Raw genomic sequence first — 16,498 nt, 5'->3', positions numbered from 1 at the left:
ATTACATATAAAAAGGTTACCTTGTCCTAGAAATTGGACATATTTTAGTTCTGGTTCCAGCCCTGACCCGGACGCGACCAACAACCAAGCACCCCACTTTCAATAGAGGTTTTAAAATTTTCATTTTCAACACCATCTAGTAGATGATCTCGCAAGGACTGTGTGGCTATGTCGGACCAGTATTAAAATCATAAAATGAGAACAATGGTACATGCTTATGTTACATATGCACAACATATTCCAAATAATGAAAATAATATATGAACCATCAAAACCAAACCATGAACCGAGATAGCTGGATCTCAAACTGGCCAACCAGCTTTGATTGGTTTCAACGGATTTAAACATCCGTAATTTCAACACCACAACCAGTAATTCTATGTTTCGCAAAAACAATTTATTTGTCTTGTTTTCCATGCCCATAACTACACATTTCTCAAGCAAAACGCCCAAAATAAATTTTAATCTACAAGGCTACAACTCATAATGTCAAAATAAACAAAACATTTATGAAATCAAAACATGTCATGTTGACAATTAACAACAGCAAGCAATATTTTATGATATCTTACTCTACTTGTTCAATAAAAAACGACCAACCAAACGTTGATTTACCAGTCAAAAGAATTCTGGTTTGACAAACTATAACTTAAAAGATATTTACACCTGCAAAGCTCTTGTCTGTCAAGCACGAATCATCTGCAACAGGTAAAACAAGTCAAATCTATGTTTTATAAAAGAAACTATTACACTATGCAAACAAACTAACATTGTTTTACCTGCCTTTGAGCGGCTCTCCCTTTGAGAGTCTTCATTGCTGCCTCTGCAAAAGCTTGTGCAGCTTCTGCATCAGCTTCAGCTGCCTCAGCCTCCCTTGCAGCCTCTTCTGCCTCTGCTATGGCGGCTTCCGCATCTGCCACCGCCTGAGCAGCGGCGGCAGCAGCCTCCTGCGGAGTCATACTCTTCATCTTTTGTATCTCTAAATCAATCTGACTTTTTGTAGGAACAGTGATTTCTTCCTTATCAAGCCTCATGGCACTAGAACTGCCCCTCTGTTTTCCCTCTGAACGTAACATTGTTGGCATTTTTTTGTTGTCGGTTGTCGCGTTTGATGATGCAATTCTGTATTTGCGTTTTGTCTGCAACATATTGAAATGATTATAATCAAGAGTTGATAAATGTTATTTAATAACAGTCATCATCATCATCATCGTACTCAGTATATCCCACCAATAGCAAAGCTATGGTAGGGTCTGAGGAGGGTAAGATGTAGACAGCCTTACCTCTACCCCATTAGGATAGAGAGGCTGCTTCCGGTGAGACCCCCGGCTCGATAGTAGTTTTGCATCAAGCCTTGGACATAAGGCACATAGCACTCAATCATCGGGACACCGGCTGATCGGTGCATGTACCCTTGTCTTTCGGCTATCAACGCCACTACATGATGCCTGATTAACCGTCCGTCACTTTTAACGTTATTTTCACGAGATTAGTAAAATAACGTCAAAATTAGTGCAATTTCACTTTTGCCCACCCGAGGGTTCACACATATATACATCAAATGTGCGCACCGCAAGCAGGGCTTATTTAATAACAGTCATAACACAAATTATATACCTTCACAAGTTTGCCAATTTGAGTCAGAAATTTCAACTTCATTGACAAAAGTCTCTTGAAGTTTGGAGGTGCCCAATATTGTTCCTGATAAGTGGAAAATTAAAAGATTAAATCACAAACATTTGTAAACTATAAATTCAAGTATGATGAAGTTTGATTCACAAAAAGTAGAGTTGTAAACGAGCATAAAGCTTTAACAGAACAAACGATCGAACACAAACATTTGACGAAGAGGGCTTTCTTGTTCTTATCATTTGTAAAGAAGATGAACAAATTTGTGTTTGTTTATGTTCATTAAGAGAATAAAGAAACGATTCACGAGCGAACATAACAAAACACAGATGAACGAACATAACTGGGCTAATACTAGTTAAAACTAATCTGAAGAACAATGTGTTGGGCCGAAGAAGTAATTGAAAGTATACCAAGTTTCAATGAGCCAAATTTTTAATAAATATTTTAAGTAACGTAAACAAAACAAACGCAAACTAACAAACAAAAATAAAGATGAACGAACAAACATAAACGTATTTAAACAAACGAACATTCAAACATAAATGAATACAATTTCTTGTTCAAACTAATTCGTTTATTAAACAAACGACCATACGGTTCGCGAACTGTTCACTGAAAGTTCGGTTTGTTTAAAAGCCTAACAAAAACATTTAATTATATCTTTTTGGATTGTAAGTACCTCAATGTATGTGCCAATAGTAGTCTTATTAGATCCACCAGGCTCCTTCAAGTTGTTTATTGCCTCCATTATTAGATTATCCAACCTGCAACAGTAAATGAAAGCAAACATATATGATATAACCATTGAGATTATTAACAACCTATGCAGGTTACAATATTAATGACATGAATCAAGAACAAATGTGTAACCTTATCATAGACCTTTTGGAACTACCAATCTGTGGGGACCCACTAGAAGACGGAAGCGGTCTACCATCACCCGAATCTTCATCACTTAGGTCACCCGTTAGTGCCAGTGAGTTGTCATCTTTAGAAGCATGTTGCGCTCGTTTCATAGCCAGCCGAGCCTTCTCCCTTGATCCCCATCCATTCGCCATTACACTCATGTTCCTCCACTTGTCCTGATCCAAGTAAACATTTTTTTAATAAAAAATGGTCGTTGACAATTAGATGACCATAATACAATTTGAGGTTAAGGTTTCAAACCTTGAGATCCACATTGGAACGCACGTACAAAACACTGCTAAATTCGGGATCTTTGAGAATTGTGCGCCATTTTCCTGCTCCGTGCTTAACAACTCCAGCTTTCAAAGCTGCTTCTTCTTCAGCTGTCCATTTTTGCTTAGGAGCACCCATCAGGAAAACTGATGATAAAAATGTTCTACCTGTATAGCATGTTTATCATATCATTAACTCTTACTCACTAGATTTGGTGACGGTTACTCGTTAGAGAGTTCAGTAATAACACTTAAAAAAATCAAGTGACTAAATATAGAAAGCGCACAAAATGTTAACAGAAAGACATAAGCGTAAATGGAAATATTGAATTAGACTAAAGCTTAGTTTAAAAATGTTTGTATAATGCACAATACGATTCCATGATGCAGTCTAAATCACATAATATATTCCCTTGTATGATGCAATCTGATGAGCACATTATGAGTTCCTGCATAGATTAATTCTATTTTATACATAGATTACTTGTACATAGAGTCAAAAGACTTAATATCCTACTTTTTAGTGTTTAAAAGTTAACAAGTTAAAACATTGGGAACTCCTTATTTCCTTATATCCCCATCTAAGCCTGCATAATTACATATCCCCCCAAAACACAAGTTTTTTCAATGCATAATGTACAATGCTCATCAAACATGATTTAGAGAAATATGTAAGTATCACACATCCGCTTTTGAGATCAAAATGCATCACGTTTTTCAAAACCAAAAACTAAAACTTGCAAGCTAAATGATTACTTTCTTAAACAAGCCAATAGTTACAACTTGTTACTCACATATAAAAAAAGAAATTCAACTCCATAATGCAATCAGCAGATTATCAACATAAAACCAAATTTACACCTCCAATCATAATTCTAAACATCTAGATCGATTCGGATCCGAAACCTCACTCACCGATAACAATTTACTATCCAAATACAATCAAACTATGCTAGCTTAACAATTCAACAAATCCACAAGCATCCGAATTCAGATCGATTCTAATTCACCTCATCGGATAATCACACAAATGTTAATTATAATTCTAGGTCAAAACAGTACCAAAAAAACCCTAATTTAAACAAATTTATACAAAATTAAACAAAATTGAACAAAATTTGATATATCCTAAGCTAACATTTCCAATTAATCAATCGGATTACGTATAAAGAACATAACAATTGATGTAATTGAGTACAAAATTCACCAGCGTTTGTTGATCAATGGATGTGTTAATGCATTAGGAAGAAACAGGTCATGATTATTGTTGAAGGATGACGGAATAATAATAATAATTGATTTGATTTGGGAATTAGGGTTTCGGTTTCGTGCAGAAAAGGTTTTCTGGTTTGAGAAAATTAGGGTTTGGATTTGAGGGCTCATATTATTTCTTAACCAAACACCAATGTGATGACGTGGCCAATCAAGTTATCCGAATAAGGTTTCGGGTTGAGGGCGTTTAACCCGAAGTATGGGCTGTTGGGCTTGGGTTACTTTAGTAACTTACTGGATTTCTTTGGGGTGTTGCTGGGCTTAGGTTCATGCTGGATTGCTTTGGGTTGTTGGTGAGCTTGACAAAATCACGGTTTTCAAATACCCGGTTCAGGGTATGAAACTGGGTTTCGCATTTCAGGTATTACCGGGTACAAATCGGGTCCGGTTTATCCTGAATTAAGGTTATTGTTTTAACTTCGGCTCTATTTTTTACTTTAATATTTGATTGTTTGGTAGCTAGATTATTGATTATTTGTTTAATCATGTAATTATTTGTTTGATTAGATTATTAAATTGAATAAGATTATAGTTTATGAAATTTGAATTTGATCTGCTGGCCTGGGTTTAAAAGACGTATGAACCAAAAATTTTAATTTGGTTTTATCCTCTTGCTTTGTGTTGATGTCATATTTTTTCTTTTGTGTAGAATTTTTCATATGATTGAGCTTTAATTACTTTATTGAGTTTAGATACTTGTTCTAGTGTAGAATGTTTGGTGACACAAGTTGTACCATTCCTAGCTTTTCTACTTATTGAAAAAGCAATTTGATTTCCTTTTTGTTGGCTTGCCTTTTGTGAAGATATTTTGCATCTTATGTTATCTCTAACTAAGATTTATTGAAAAGTATCTTGGGTTTATAGGTATTAAGCCCATGAACTCGATTTATCTTTATACTAGTTTTAAAACAAGCTTAAATTAGAATTACAATTAAACTATAAGTATTGAATAATTAAATTAAAAAAAACTAATTTATCAAATTAAATAGTTTAATAAGTTCAAGTTATATTTTCTAATAGAATATTCATACGAATATGCGGTGTATTCTCACACAATTTCTTCATAATCACGAAAAAGATGCAACTAGTGATTGTATAAGTCGTAATTATATTTTTAATGGAATAACGAATTATAACAAAAGATGCTAAAATGTTTCATTATTAATAACATAAAAAGAGGAACATTATACATAAAATTAGCATTACTAAAACACGCTTTTGTATTACATATTTGAAAGAGATGAATAACAACTCTATGAATCCATGAAGATTGAATGAATACGTGAAAATAAAATAGCTATTCATTCATAATTTTTTCTTAATTGTTTTTATCTTCTTAAACGTATAAATATCGTTCATTAATGTTTGTCACATTCATCTCTTACAATGAAAAGTGTATATAAATTTATTTAATAAATGAAAAGGTAAATATGATTTCATAAAAAATATAAATATCTTTAATATACTGACATAAATACCCGTACATTTTTAATTTCTATAATTTAGGTAATTAGTTATTTGATTACATGATAGATTGATATGTTTTATTTGAGTTTTATTAAAAATAGAAAATAGTTTGAGCGAAAAATTTTGGTTGAGAATAAATCTTCAAATGACATGTGTCTCCTGTTATTTTTATTTTATTAGAATACTAGGTTAGCTACCCGTGTAGCACACGGGTTATAAGTATTTTTTTTAAATAATAACATAATGTGAAATACAAAAAAAAATGTATCACATATATAAATATATATTATACAGTAAAAAAATTACACATTACGCAATTTGAAAATAAAAAGTTGTTAGAAAATTCATAAATCATAAATTATTTCTTTGTTATTTTTTATATCAAAACTTAGTTGTAAATGACAACTTTTTTTAAGCCAACTCACGGACCAAAACTCATTCTAATCTTAAACTGTTTTGACATGAACAATGTTTAATACTTTAATCGGTTAAAGAAACTCACCCGTTTCATATTGGTTACTTATAAAAATCTAATATTAATAACTAATGCAATACATTTTATATTAGTCAAATTAACATATTTATGATGGTATTAATTCTTGTAACTCAGGATGAAAATATTAAAATTTGAAAATAAAATATTAAAAAGAGAAATGTAGTTAATGTGAGAGAGATGAGGGAAAATTTTGTAAGGGTCAACATAGTTAATATGAGAGAGATGAGGAAAATTATTAGACTAAAACCGTAGATTTCGACAAACCATAGGGACGAAAAACCGTAGTTCACTCAATAATAATAGATTGAAAAGAAAAAAAAATAATAAAATATAAAATTATTAATAAGAAAAAGAAATATATATTAACATGAGAGAAATGGGAAAATTTTGTAAAGATCACTCATGTGAAATGACATGTAGCATTAAGACCCGTGTAGAACACGAGTTAGAATAAATAAATTTGTTTAGATAATAACATAATATAATATGTTCAAATGATATAAAGATAAAATATATGGTTGAATAAATTACATATTACACAATACGGAAATAAAAAGTTGTTGAAAATTCATATATCTCTAAATATTTTTTTTGTATACAATATTTGTAATTTTAACCTACATATCAAAATTAGTAGTTTCGTTTTGTTTTTTATATTAACTTTAGATAATGAAACATATTATTTACCATGCGTTAAAATAGGTTGTCTCAAAAACAAATCAAATCATCTATAGTGATTGACTTTAACTTTTATTAATCTTCATTGCAAAACAAACATAAAGTTAAATTTCTTTATTTGAAATTAATTATTTTATTTAAATCAACGTGAAAATTTGTTACTTATAAAAGCTTAATATTAATAACTAATATAACATATTTATATAAAACTAAATAATATATCTATGTTTGTATTAAATTTATAAATTAAAAAATAATTATTAAAAAGAGACAATAATAGATTAAGAAGGAAAAAAGAATTAAATATAAAACTCTTATGGAAATGTATTTAATAAAAGAGAAATGTGGGAAATTTTTGTAAGAAGTTAAATTATGTGATGACATGTGGCAATAAAAACCTTTATTTATTTATTATATAGTATAGATAGTGTAATCAATAATGAATGGAAGACAATTAACAGTATTGCATAAAATCTTTTAAGGTGATCTACACATGACAATTAATCTTAGAAAGAAACAAATCATCCTATGAAAAAGATAAAATCATAAAAGACAATATGAAAGATTGAAATCTAACAATATCTACTCGAGTGTTCGACAAATGTCATTTTCATATAAATTGGATGAACGATCTATCTTTACTTACAAAACTAATATGACATTGCTAAAAGAAATCAAGACATCTTTTTATTTGAAAGTTCAAGTTATTTTCTTTGACAAAATACTACTAGGCGTGTAGCCTAGTGCTTCGAGGCGATCCAATAATCAACGGACGGTGAGTTCAAGTCTCAATAGAGCATATGTATTTTAAAGACACGTGTCTTTGTTTTCGTAAAAATGCGATATTGCAATCTAAAATTGAGCAATGTGAAGCTGATGAAACTTCGGTGGTTCAAAAGCACATATCCAAGAGACAACAACAGCACAATGCGGCTAAACTGCACACGTAGCACACCATGTTAAGTTAATAACAACAATACATTGAATAAGTACACAATTATGCTAATTACAAAGCACACACTTATTATTAGAAGATACCTTATGCGAATTTTGACATATGTTTAATTAATTTAAGGTTTTCAAATAGTTTTTGACTTGAAACTTGCTTGAATATACCTTAAAACTGGTTCGAAGTCACCTCATGTAATGTTCGAGGCCAATTTGGCTCGTTTAAATTTCTAGCCTACATCGACACGAGTGCAAAAAGATGTTTTGACCTGTCTTTATGATTTGATACAGGGAAAACCTGGGTGGGGGGGGGGGGGGAGATTTTCTTATAACCCCGACCAATAAGTTTAAGTTCAGTCGTTGGACGCATGATAAAGTTACGACAGCTAATACAAAGTGTTACCACGAACTATGAAGTCCCTATCACTTTTAAAGATTAGGTATTATAGACTGCTTTCAATCAGTGGAGATCGCTCGCATAGAAGAAAATGAACACGAGTGCAAAAAGATGTTTTGACCTGTCTTTATGATTTGATACAGGGAAAACCTGGGTGGTGGGGGGGAGATTTTCTTATAACCCCGACCAATAAGTTTAAGTTCAGTCGTTGGACGCATGATAAAGTTACGACGGCTAATACGAAGTGTTAACACGAACTATGAAGTCCCTATCACTTTTAAAGATTAGGTATTATAGACTGCTTTCAATCAATGGAGATCGCAAATAGTTTCTTCCAAAAATTCCATGCATCTCGATCAAAATTTGTCGTATATAGTTTTGTGTAATTGTTATGCACTCTAAATCACAATGCATAACACATATTCCCAACTTTCATAAATAGATTTAAGATAAGAAAAATGAATGATCAATAATACCAGCCTTCCATGAAACCGCTATCTTGTCTATGATATGGAGGAGGAATGTAGTGGATGTTGTATTGCGGTTGTGGTGGATACCCGGGATACCCTTGATGATACCCTTGGGGTGGGTAACCATACTGAGGGTATCCATGCGGAGGGTATCCCTGTGGTGGATATCCTGGGTGCCCATGTGATGGATACCCTCCTGGCGGCGGGTATACTTCCGATGGTTGGTGGATGCCTTTAGATTGTCCTTCTGCCGGATAATCTATAACAATCAAAGATATGATTGATCATTAACTCTTTCGTTAATCTTACAAAAGGCGATTCGAAATCGCTGATACAATTCATCAGATTTAAAAGAAAAAAAAAACAAGTAAATAAAAAGCAATTAAGGAAGGAACCTTGTGGAGGAGGAGGAGGAGCAGTGGGAGGCTGGCTTTGGTTGGGATGACTCATGATGATGGATTTTTCAAAATTTGATTGGTGTTTTAATGTTGTGGTCTCTTTTGGAACATCTTTCCGATTTTGGGGTTAGTTCAACTCTAAAATTCACGTAAACATCGGTTTTCCACGCATGACAAACTTGAGTGCATGAAAAGAAATTTAGCATACATGCATAAGGTTTTTTAGCATAACATTATTTATAATTATACATGCATGCATGTATATAGAAGGTAAATAAAAAAACCGTGAGATTAATTTTTTTCTGCTTCATGTTTAGATTGCATATTTTAACGAGAGTTGAATTCATTTGTTATATCATGTGAGAGTAACAAAACTGTAAAAGAAAGCTAGAATCATTGTGAAGACACAACATCATTTCGTTCCTTTCCATCTTGTGTTAGTTACCTAGGGACATGAACAACGTTATGAAGTTTGGATTAATAATTGTAATAAACTAGCATTTACCCGGCGCCTTGCATCGGGACAACTGGTAAAACCCCAGCGTTAATAATATCAATCGTTCATATTTCAAAGTTTTGAAGCAAGTCAAGGAAGATACGAGTCTTTGGCTTAAGTCTAGGTCTAATTAAGGTAGCATTATGTAATTATTTACTAATTCTTGTAATCATGTAATTTCTTGGGGGACATGTTTGGGTGAAGACCCTAGCTAATGTGTACTTTAGGGAATATTGATAATACAATGGAATGATTTCTTAAAAGAAAGTTGAAGCTTCATCTTCTAAGACTCCTGGACCTATTGATTTGATTCATATTTCTTTGGCCGGATTCTGTCGAACAAACCAATTTCTTTTATTATGTGACCTGACCTAAATCAGACTGGAAAAAATTTTAATGTTTAGCTATAGTTAATGGATTCACAAAAATTTTTCGACTCCCATTAGAAAAATTTATAAGTCCGCTACTTTGTGACAAGAATCCCTAGACCCACTCTTTGCCAAGTCACCACAACCTTGTACTATCCCATGCCACATACGTATGATCCGTAAACCCCATTTAGGAATCATCTAAAAACCAAATTAAATTCAAAACTTGCATAAAAATCACGAAGGTTAGGCAAAAGTGCATGCCTTAAAAAATAATTCACTAACTGGGATTATTATTTTTTGTTTTATACTTGACACACAAATTATAAAACTTTAGTGATCACGACCTTTGCAATTCGTACCTAACATAAAGATATGTAATGAGGAGAAGTTTGATATTTTTTTTAAATATTAGTGATGTCACACAAATTAGATAAATGTCATGATTTATGTTGATAAAGACGATATCCTCAAACGAGACCCAACCCGGCCTTCTCAAAACCCAAGCTTCATGTCCTTTCAAAACACGACTGTCTGACATAACTACCAAACCCGTCAAACAACATTGGCACAAATTATAGTGAATCAATTTGTGGCTCCACCTCTCTGTATCTGTTAAAAAGGTTATGAGTTTCGGTATGTTGTACTTTAGTTCTAATATATGACAAAGTTCTTAATTATTTATGGGTTGGTGTTTGATTTGTGATAATGTACACATCACGAGTGAGCATAGGCTCCGTAATGGGTCACTCCAGTCGTAGCTTATCATGCATGCTGATCGATGGTTCATACATGTTTTTAACGTTTGTCAGACTTATAGTTGCCATTGACGATGGAATGGGGATGTCAGTGATGTTGATCTTCACCAGCAACATCGTGAACATCATTGGAGGTACTCTTCTACACCCTCAGACATCTATGTGGAAAAAATCAACAAGCTTAATATTAATCATAAGTAATTGCTTATGGTAAAAATATAGTAGCGTAATCGGGATTATAACTTATTGTTTGCTGGAATGTTATTAATCTTTGTTACTTGGCTATCGGGAAGTTGGTTGAATATATTCTTGGTAGGTTTTATTTGATGATAATTTATGATTATTGAATTGTATCGTTTGATGAGTTTATTTGCAAAGGGGGTATTGCTGGACACGAACAACAGAAATACAGGCGTCAAGATTAAGGTTGAACTATATGAAAGTAGTTTTAAGTCAATAAGTTGCCTATTTTGACTTGAATGTTATTGGCATAGCGGATATCATCACATGTTTCCAATGATGGCTTGATCATTCAAGATTTAATTAGTGAAAAGGTGTGACCATGAGTTTTGTGGTTGTATTTGGAATTTTATATTGAATAAAAAATGCAGGTGTCAATGTTTGTGATGAACGTGTTTTGGTTGGGAATATATAGAATCACTATTAATCTTGTTGCACTGAAGGAATCACTTTGATTTTTCTTGATAGCCTAATTTGAACCCTTTCATAAATCAAACCAAGCACAACCAATCTCGAGATAAATGGTAGCCCAATTGATAGCCTCCACAGCAAGATTAGTGATACTATATATTCCCCACCAAAAGTTGGCATGTTCATCACAAACATCGGAACCTGCATTTTTTTTAATTCAATATACGATTCCAAATACAACCACAAAAACTCATGGGCATACCTTTTCACTAATGAAATCATGAATGATCAAGATATCATGGGCAACACTTGTGAATATCCGCTATACCTTTAACATGTAAGTCAAAATAGACAACTTCTTGCCTTAAAACTGCTTTCATCTAAGTCAACCTCAATCTTGATGCATGTCTTTTTGTTGTTCTTGTCTAGCAATACCACACTGCAAATAAACATCATACGTACACAATTAATAACATGCAACCAGTTTCTTGACAGCCAAGTAACAAAGATTAATAACATTCCGCAAACAATAAACTATGAACCCGATTAGATTACTATTTTTTTTACCATAAGCAAATTACTTATGATTAATATTAACTTTGTTGATTTTGTTCATGTCTGGGGATGTAGAAGAAATACCTGTTAAACTTGGAATCGTTTCACAAGTGATAATTACACCACAGTTTAGAACACGAACTGCAGCAACTGTTTATTGTTGTTGATCAACCAGAACCGAAACAGAAACAAATTGTTTTGATCTTCAAGCTACTGATTGCAATTGACACAACCAGAATAAACCAACTAATGATTATGCTTTATTGATAAAAGACAAACTAAAAACTCAACAAAACACCAGTACAAGGGTATACATATATACCCCACGGTTCACAATCCTATTCTATATCAAATACATAATTTGACACAAAAACAAATAGGACTAAATAGATAAGACTAACTTATCAAATTAAATAATAAACTAATTATTATTTAAAAATAATCTCCTCCAAGCCACCCCATGAGATTTTACCGAACCACCCTTCATAAAGTAATATCGCATGTTTAATACTCCCTCTCGATATTAGCTTTCAACATGCCAATATCGCTGCAAAACTTCATGATCTTTTCATGAGACAAACTCTTGGTTAGCATATCCGCAACTTGCTCCAATGTGTTAACATATTTAAAATCAATTTCCCCGTTAAAGACTTTTTCTCGAATGTAATGATAATGGACTTCTATATGTTTTGTTCGAGCGTGAAACATAGGATTCTTGGCTAGCATAATTGAAGACATGTTATCTCCAAACAATGTTACCTTAGCACTCACCTTTTGATTCAACTCCTTCATGAGTTGCACTAACCAAGTACTCTCCTGAGCAGCCATCGTGGCTGCCCGATATTCAGCTTCGGTGGTAGACAATGAGACTGTTGGTTGCCTCTTGCTACAGCTCCACCTCCCATAACGAACACATACCCGGTCGTCGAACGTCGAGTAGACACGTCTTTAGCATAATCGGCATCACAGTAGCCGACCAAATCCAAACTTGACTCCCTCTTAAACTTTATACCGTAAGTAGAAGTTGTTTTAACATACCTCAACACCCGGCGAATAGCATCCAAATGAGGTTTCAATGGCTTTTTCATGAACCGACTAAGTACGCCTACCGCAAAAGCTATGTCGGGCCTTGTTAGTGTAAGATACATGAGGCTTCCAACAAGCCTTTGATGCATGGTGACATCATTTAACTCTTTTCCTTTTTCAACATGCAACTGCAGATTCACTTCCATTGGTGTTGAAGCTGGTTTAGAGCATTCCATACCAAATCTTACTAAAAGATCCACAACGTACTTAATTTGATGCAAGATCAGCCCATCATCTTCATATTTAATTTCTAGACCCAAAAAATGGCTCAACCGACCTAGATCTTTCATCCGAAACCGAGTGTTCAGATTCGCTTTTAGTTGGCTTATAACATGTACTAAATCGCCGGTGATAATTAAATCCTCTACATATACCAACACCATCGCAACATGCTCGCCTTGAGTTCGAACAAACAAACTCGTGTCGGCTAAAGTTGGTACAAAACCGTTTGCCTCCAAGAACTCACCGATCTTCCCGAACCAAGCTCGCGGTGATTGTTTTAGCCCATACAACGCCTTCTTTAATTTACAAACATGATTTGGAAATTCTTTTTTCATGAACCCATCCGGTTGTTCCATATAAATAGCCCGATCCAAATCTCCATAGAGAAACGCGTTGCTCACGTCCATTTGCCACAAATCCCATTGCTTACTCGTAGCTATGGCTAAAACAATTCGAACGGACGCGAGCTTTGCTACAGGACTGAATGTCTCCTCATAATCGATTCCGAACTCTTGAGAAAACCCTCGAGCAACCAAGCGGGCTTTGTACCGATCTATCGACCCATCGGCTTTTCATTTAATTTTAAAGACCCACTTACACGAAATAGGTTTTGCATCAGCTGGTCTCTGAATTAGTTCCCACGTCTCGTTCTCGTTTAAAGCTACTAATTCATCTTTCATTGCACGTACCCAGTTTTGATCGGTTAACGCCTCTTCAACCGTTTCCGGTTCCCGTTCATTGTTCTCGATTATGGCCACGTTGGCGTATTTTGGATTTGGGCGCATAACTCTTTCTGACTTCGAACCGTAGACGAACTCGGTTCGTTATCTTCTGTTTCATTCGGACCATTTTGATGACTTGGAGATAGGCCCGTTTACCATGATGTTCGCCTTTGGGATGACCTTTGAATGGATTCAGTTGTTCCTTCTTTCACCTCAGATTCATCATCTAATTCTTCCATTCGTAAAGAGACCTTCTCACCTAATACTTTCTGAAAATCAACTAAATCGGGTAATGCCTCATATTTAGTTGACCACCATGATGACGTTTCATCGAAAATTACGTTCTGGGACACGTAACACTTCCCGGTTACCGGTTCACAACAACGCCACCCTTTCTTTTCGTTATCATACCCAACAAATATGCATCGAACTGCTTTCTTTTCCAACTTGTGTCTTAGATGGCCCGGGATGAACACGTAACACACGCATCCAAAAACTCTAAAATAACTAACATTCGGCTTAATCTTGAACAATCTTTCAAACGGTGACTCATAATCCATACCTTGTTGAGGCAAACGGTTACTCACGTACGTAGCCGTTTTCATACCTTCAGCCCAAAATCTTCCGGGAACATTCTTGACATGCATCATACTTCCACACAACTCTGTTAGGTGACGGTTTTTCCTTTCGGAAACGCCATTTTGTTGAGGCGTATTCGAACACGTAAGTTGGCGCTTTATTTTGTGTTCTTTCAAATAATCCGAGAACTCTTTCGATATATACTCTCCACCATTGTCAGATCTTAGACACACGATCGAACACTTGGTTTCTCGTTCGAATTCAAATTTAAATTCTTTGAAATATTCAAATGCCTCCGACTTTTCCTTCATAAAGTTGATCCACAAATATCTTGAAAAATCATCAATAAACGTAATCATATACCGTTTATCTCCGATTGACGATAGTTTGACGGCACCGAACACGTCGGTATGAACCAACTCGAGAGGCGCGGTTGAACGGTGCTGTGAGCTTCCGTATGGTAGTTCATGTGCCTTTCCATATTGGCACCCGCTACACACTACATCGAGATTAACGTCCAAATTAGGAAAACCAATTGCCAATTGTTTCGTCATCATGAGCTTTAACTTGTCATAGCCCACGCGGCTTAGTCGTTGATGCCACAAATCTGCACTATTGTTTGTTTTCACCTTCCCTACAAAAGCCGTTCCAGCCGACAATACGTACACCGACTCGTTCTTCTTCCCGCGCACCACCGTTTTCGATTTGGTCTCGAATTCATCAAAAATCATTACTTCTTTTGGCCCAAAAAGAACATATCTCCCGGTGTCGGTTATTTGGGGAACCGAAAGTAAGTTTTTCTTCATTCCCGGAACGTGGAACACATCCTTGAAGAGTAACATATCACTTTTGCTTCCCGGAAATAATTCAACGTCTCCGATATGCTCAATACCGTGCCTTGAGTTATCCGCTATCACCACTACTTGGTTTCCCTTATACTTAATCGGGTCCTTCAAACGAGACTTATCTCCTGTCATGTGATTGCTACATCCCGAATCAACTATCCAGTCTTGGATTTTATTACTCAACGATTCAGTTGTTGCAACTAGAGCATGGACCGACTTAGTAACCGTTTGGGTGAAATTTGCTTCTGCGTCCCAAGTAGGTTCAACTCTCGGTTCCGCTTCTGCAACGTTACCTTCTTCTTGTGGTTTCGATGGACAATCTCTAGCTATGTGCCTTCGACGACCACAATTGTAGCACTTAAATGTTTTCTTTTTCTTATTCCAATTTCCCTGTTTTTGATCACCACTCCACTCCTTTTGTTCACGTTTATTGTTGTTGTTTGCCCTGCTATCTTCAGCCCCTTTCGTTCGAAACCCCGAGTTTCTTTTTCCTTGCCACTTTGATTTTCCTTTACTTGCATATAGGGCTTCCGATTCCTGCTTGACTGGGCCCGAAACAGAAACATCTGACATCTGTTTTGCAAGTGCTTCTTGACTAGCAAGAAGATTTTCAAATTATGCTAACGAGGGCTGGTTTGGCCACCCTTGAACAGCTGCAACGAAGCTTTGGAATTCTGGTTTATTCTCTTCATACGTGCCTCAACAATATGGGCTTGTGGATCAAGATCGCCTATTTCTCGACATAAGGACCTAACCTTATGAAAATACTGTGGGATCGCCAAATTTTTCTGAGTTATAGATAATAACTCATTCTCCAACAGTTGAAGTCTCATATCATTCTTCTTGGAGAAAAGGGATGCCAAAGCGTCCCATGCTTGCTTCGGTGTTTCGAGATCCCGTATGTGTTCCAAGAGTTCATCTTCAACAATAGTTTTCAAGGTAAACATAGCCTTACCCTTCTTAACTCTCCACTTGTGAACAGCCCCATTCGTATCGACCCGTGGTTCGGCGGTACTATCTCCGTTTACAACTTCCCAAAGATCTTGTCCTTGTAGGTACGAAACCATACAAGTTGACCACGTGTTGTAGTTGTTGTTGTTCAGTTTCCTTATCGCAGCGGACACTTGAGAATCAGCCATAGTGAATGGGTTGACTCCTCTTCCTTCTCACCTAAAGATTCTTCGACCTACAGCCTGATCGTTCGCCCGGAAGCAATCGATCGTGAGACTAGTCTCGTTGGCTGAACCTCGATCGCGAGAATCTTGTAATGAACGGACGCT

At 35.1% G+C, this 16,498-nt stretch overlaps 1 protein-coding gene across 1 annotated transcript; it reads right to left on the bottom strand.

The window, feature by feature from the left end:
* Nucleotides 1-190: 190 nt before the first annotated feature.
* On the bottom strand, nucleotides 191-4,180 carry LOC143599878 (telomere repeat-binding factor 1-like). Its single transcript, XM_077077726.1, has 7 exons — nucleotides 4,018-4,180; nucleotides 2,800-2,978; nucleotides 2,503-2,714; nucleotides 2,312-2,396; nucleotides 1,618-1,701; nucleotides 780-1,139; nucleotides 191-699 (listed from the first exon to the last, which is right to left on the bottom strand). Exons 2-7 carry the CDS (start codon nucleotides 2,947-2,949, stop codon nucleotides 685-687), a joined length of 906 nt encoding a protein of 301 aa, XP_076933841.1. The 5' UTR covers nucleotides 2,950-2,978; nucleotides 4,018-4,180; the 3' UTR covers nucleotides 191-684.
* Between the last annotated feature and the right edge of the window lie 12,318 nt (nucleotides 4,181-16,498).

Source organism: Bidens hawaiensis, unplaced genomic scaffold (genome assembly GCF_021521415.1).
Source record: "Bidens hawaiensis isolate Kalapana, Puna unplaced genomic scaffold, B.hawaiensis_p1.1 tig00053018_1, whole genome shotgun sequence".
Lineage (NCBI taxonomy): Eukaryota > Viridiplantae > Streptophyta > Magnoliopsida > Asterales > Asteraceae > Bidens > Bidens hawaiensis.
The sequence above is the reverse complement of the archived record's forward strand: the minus strand, read 5'-3'. Positions and strand labels throughout refer to the sequence as shown.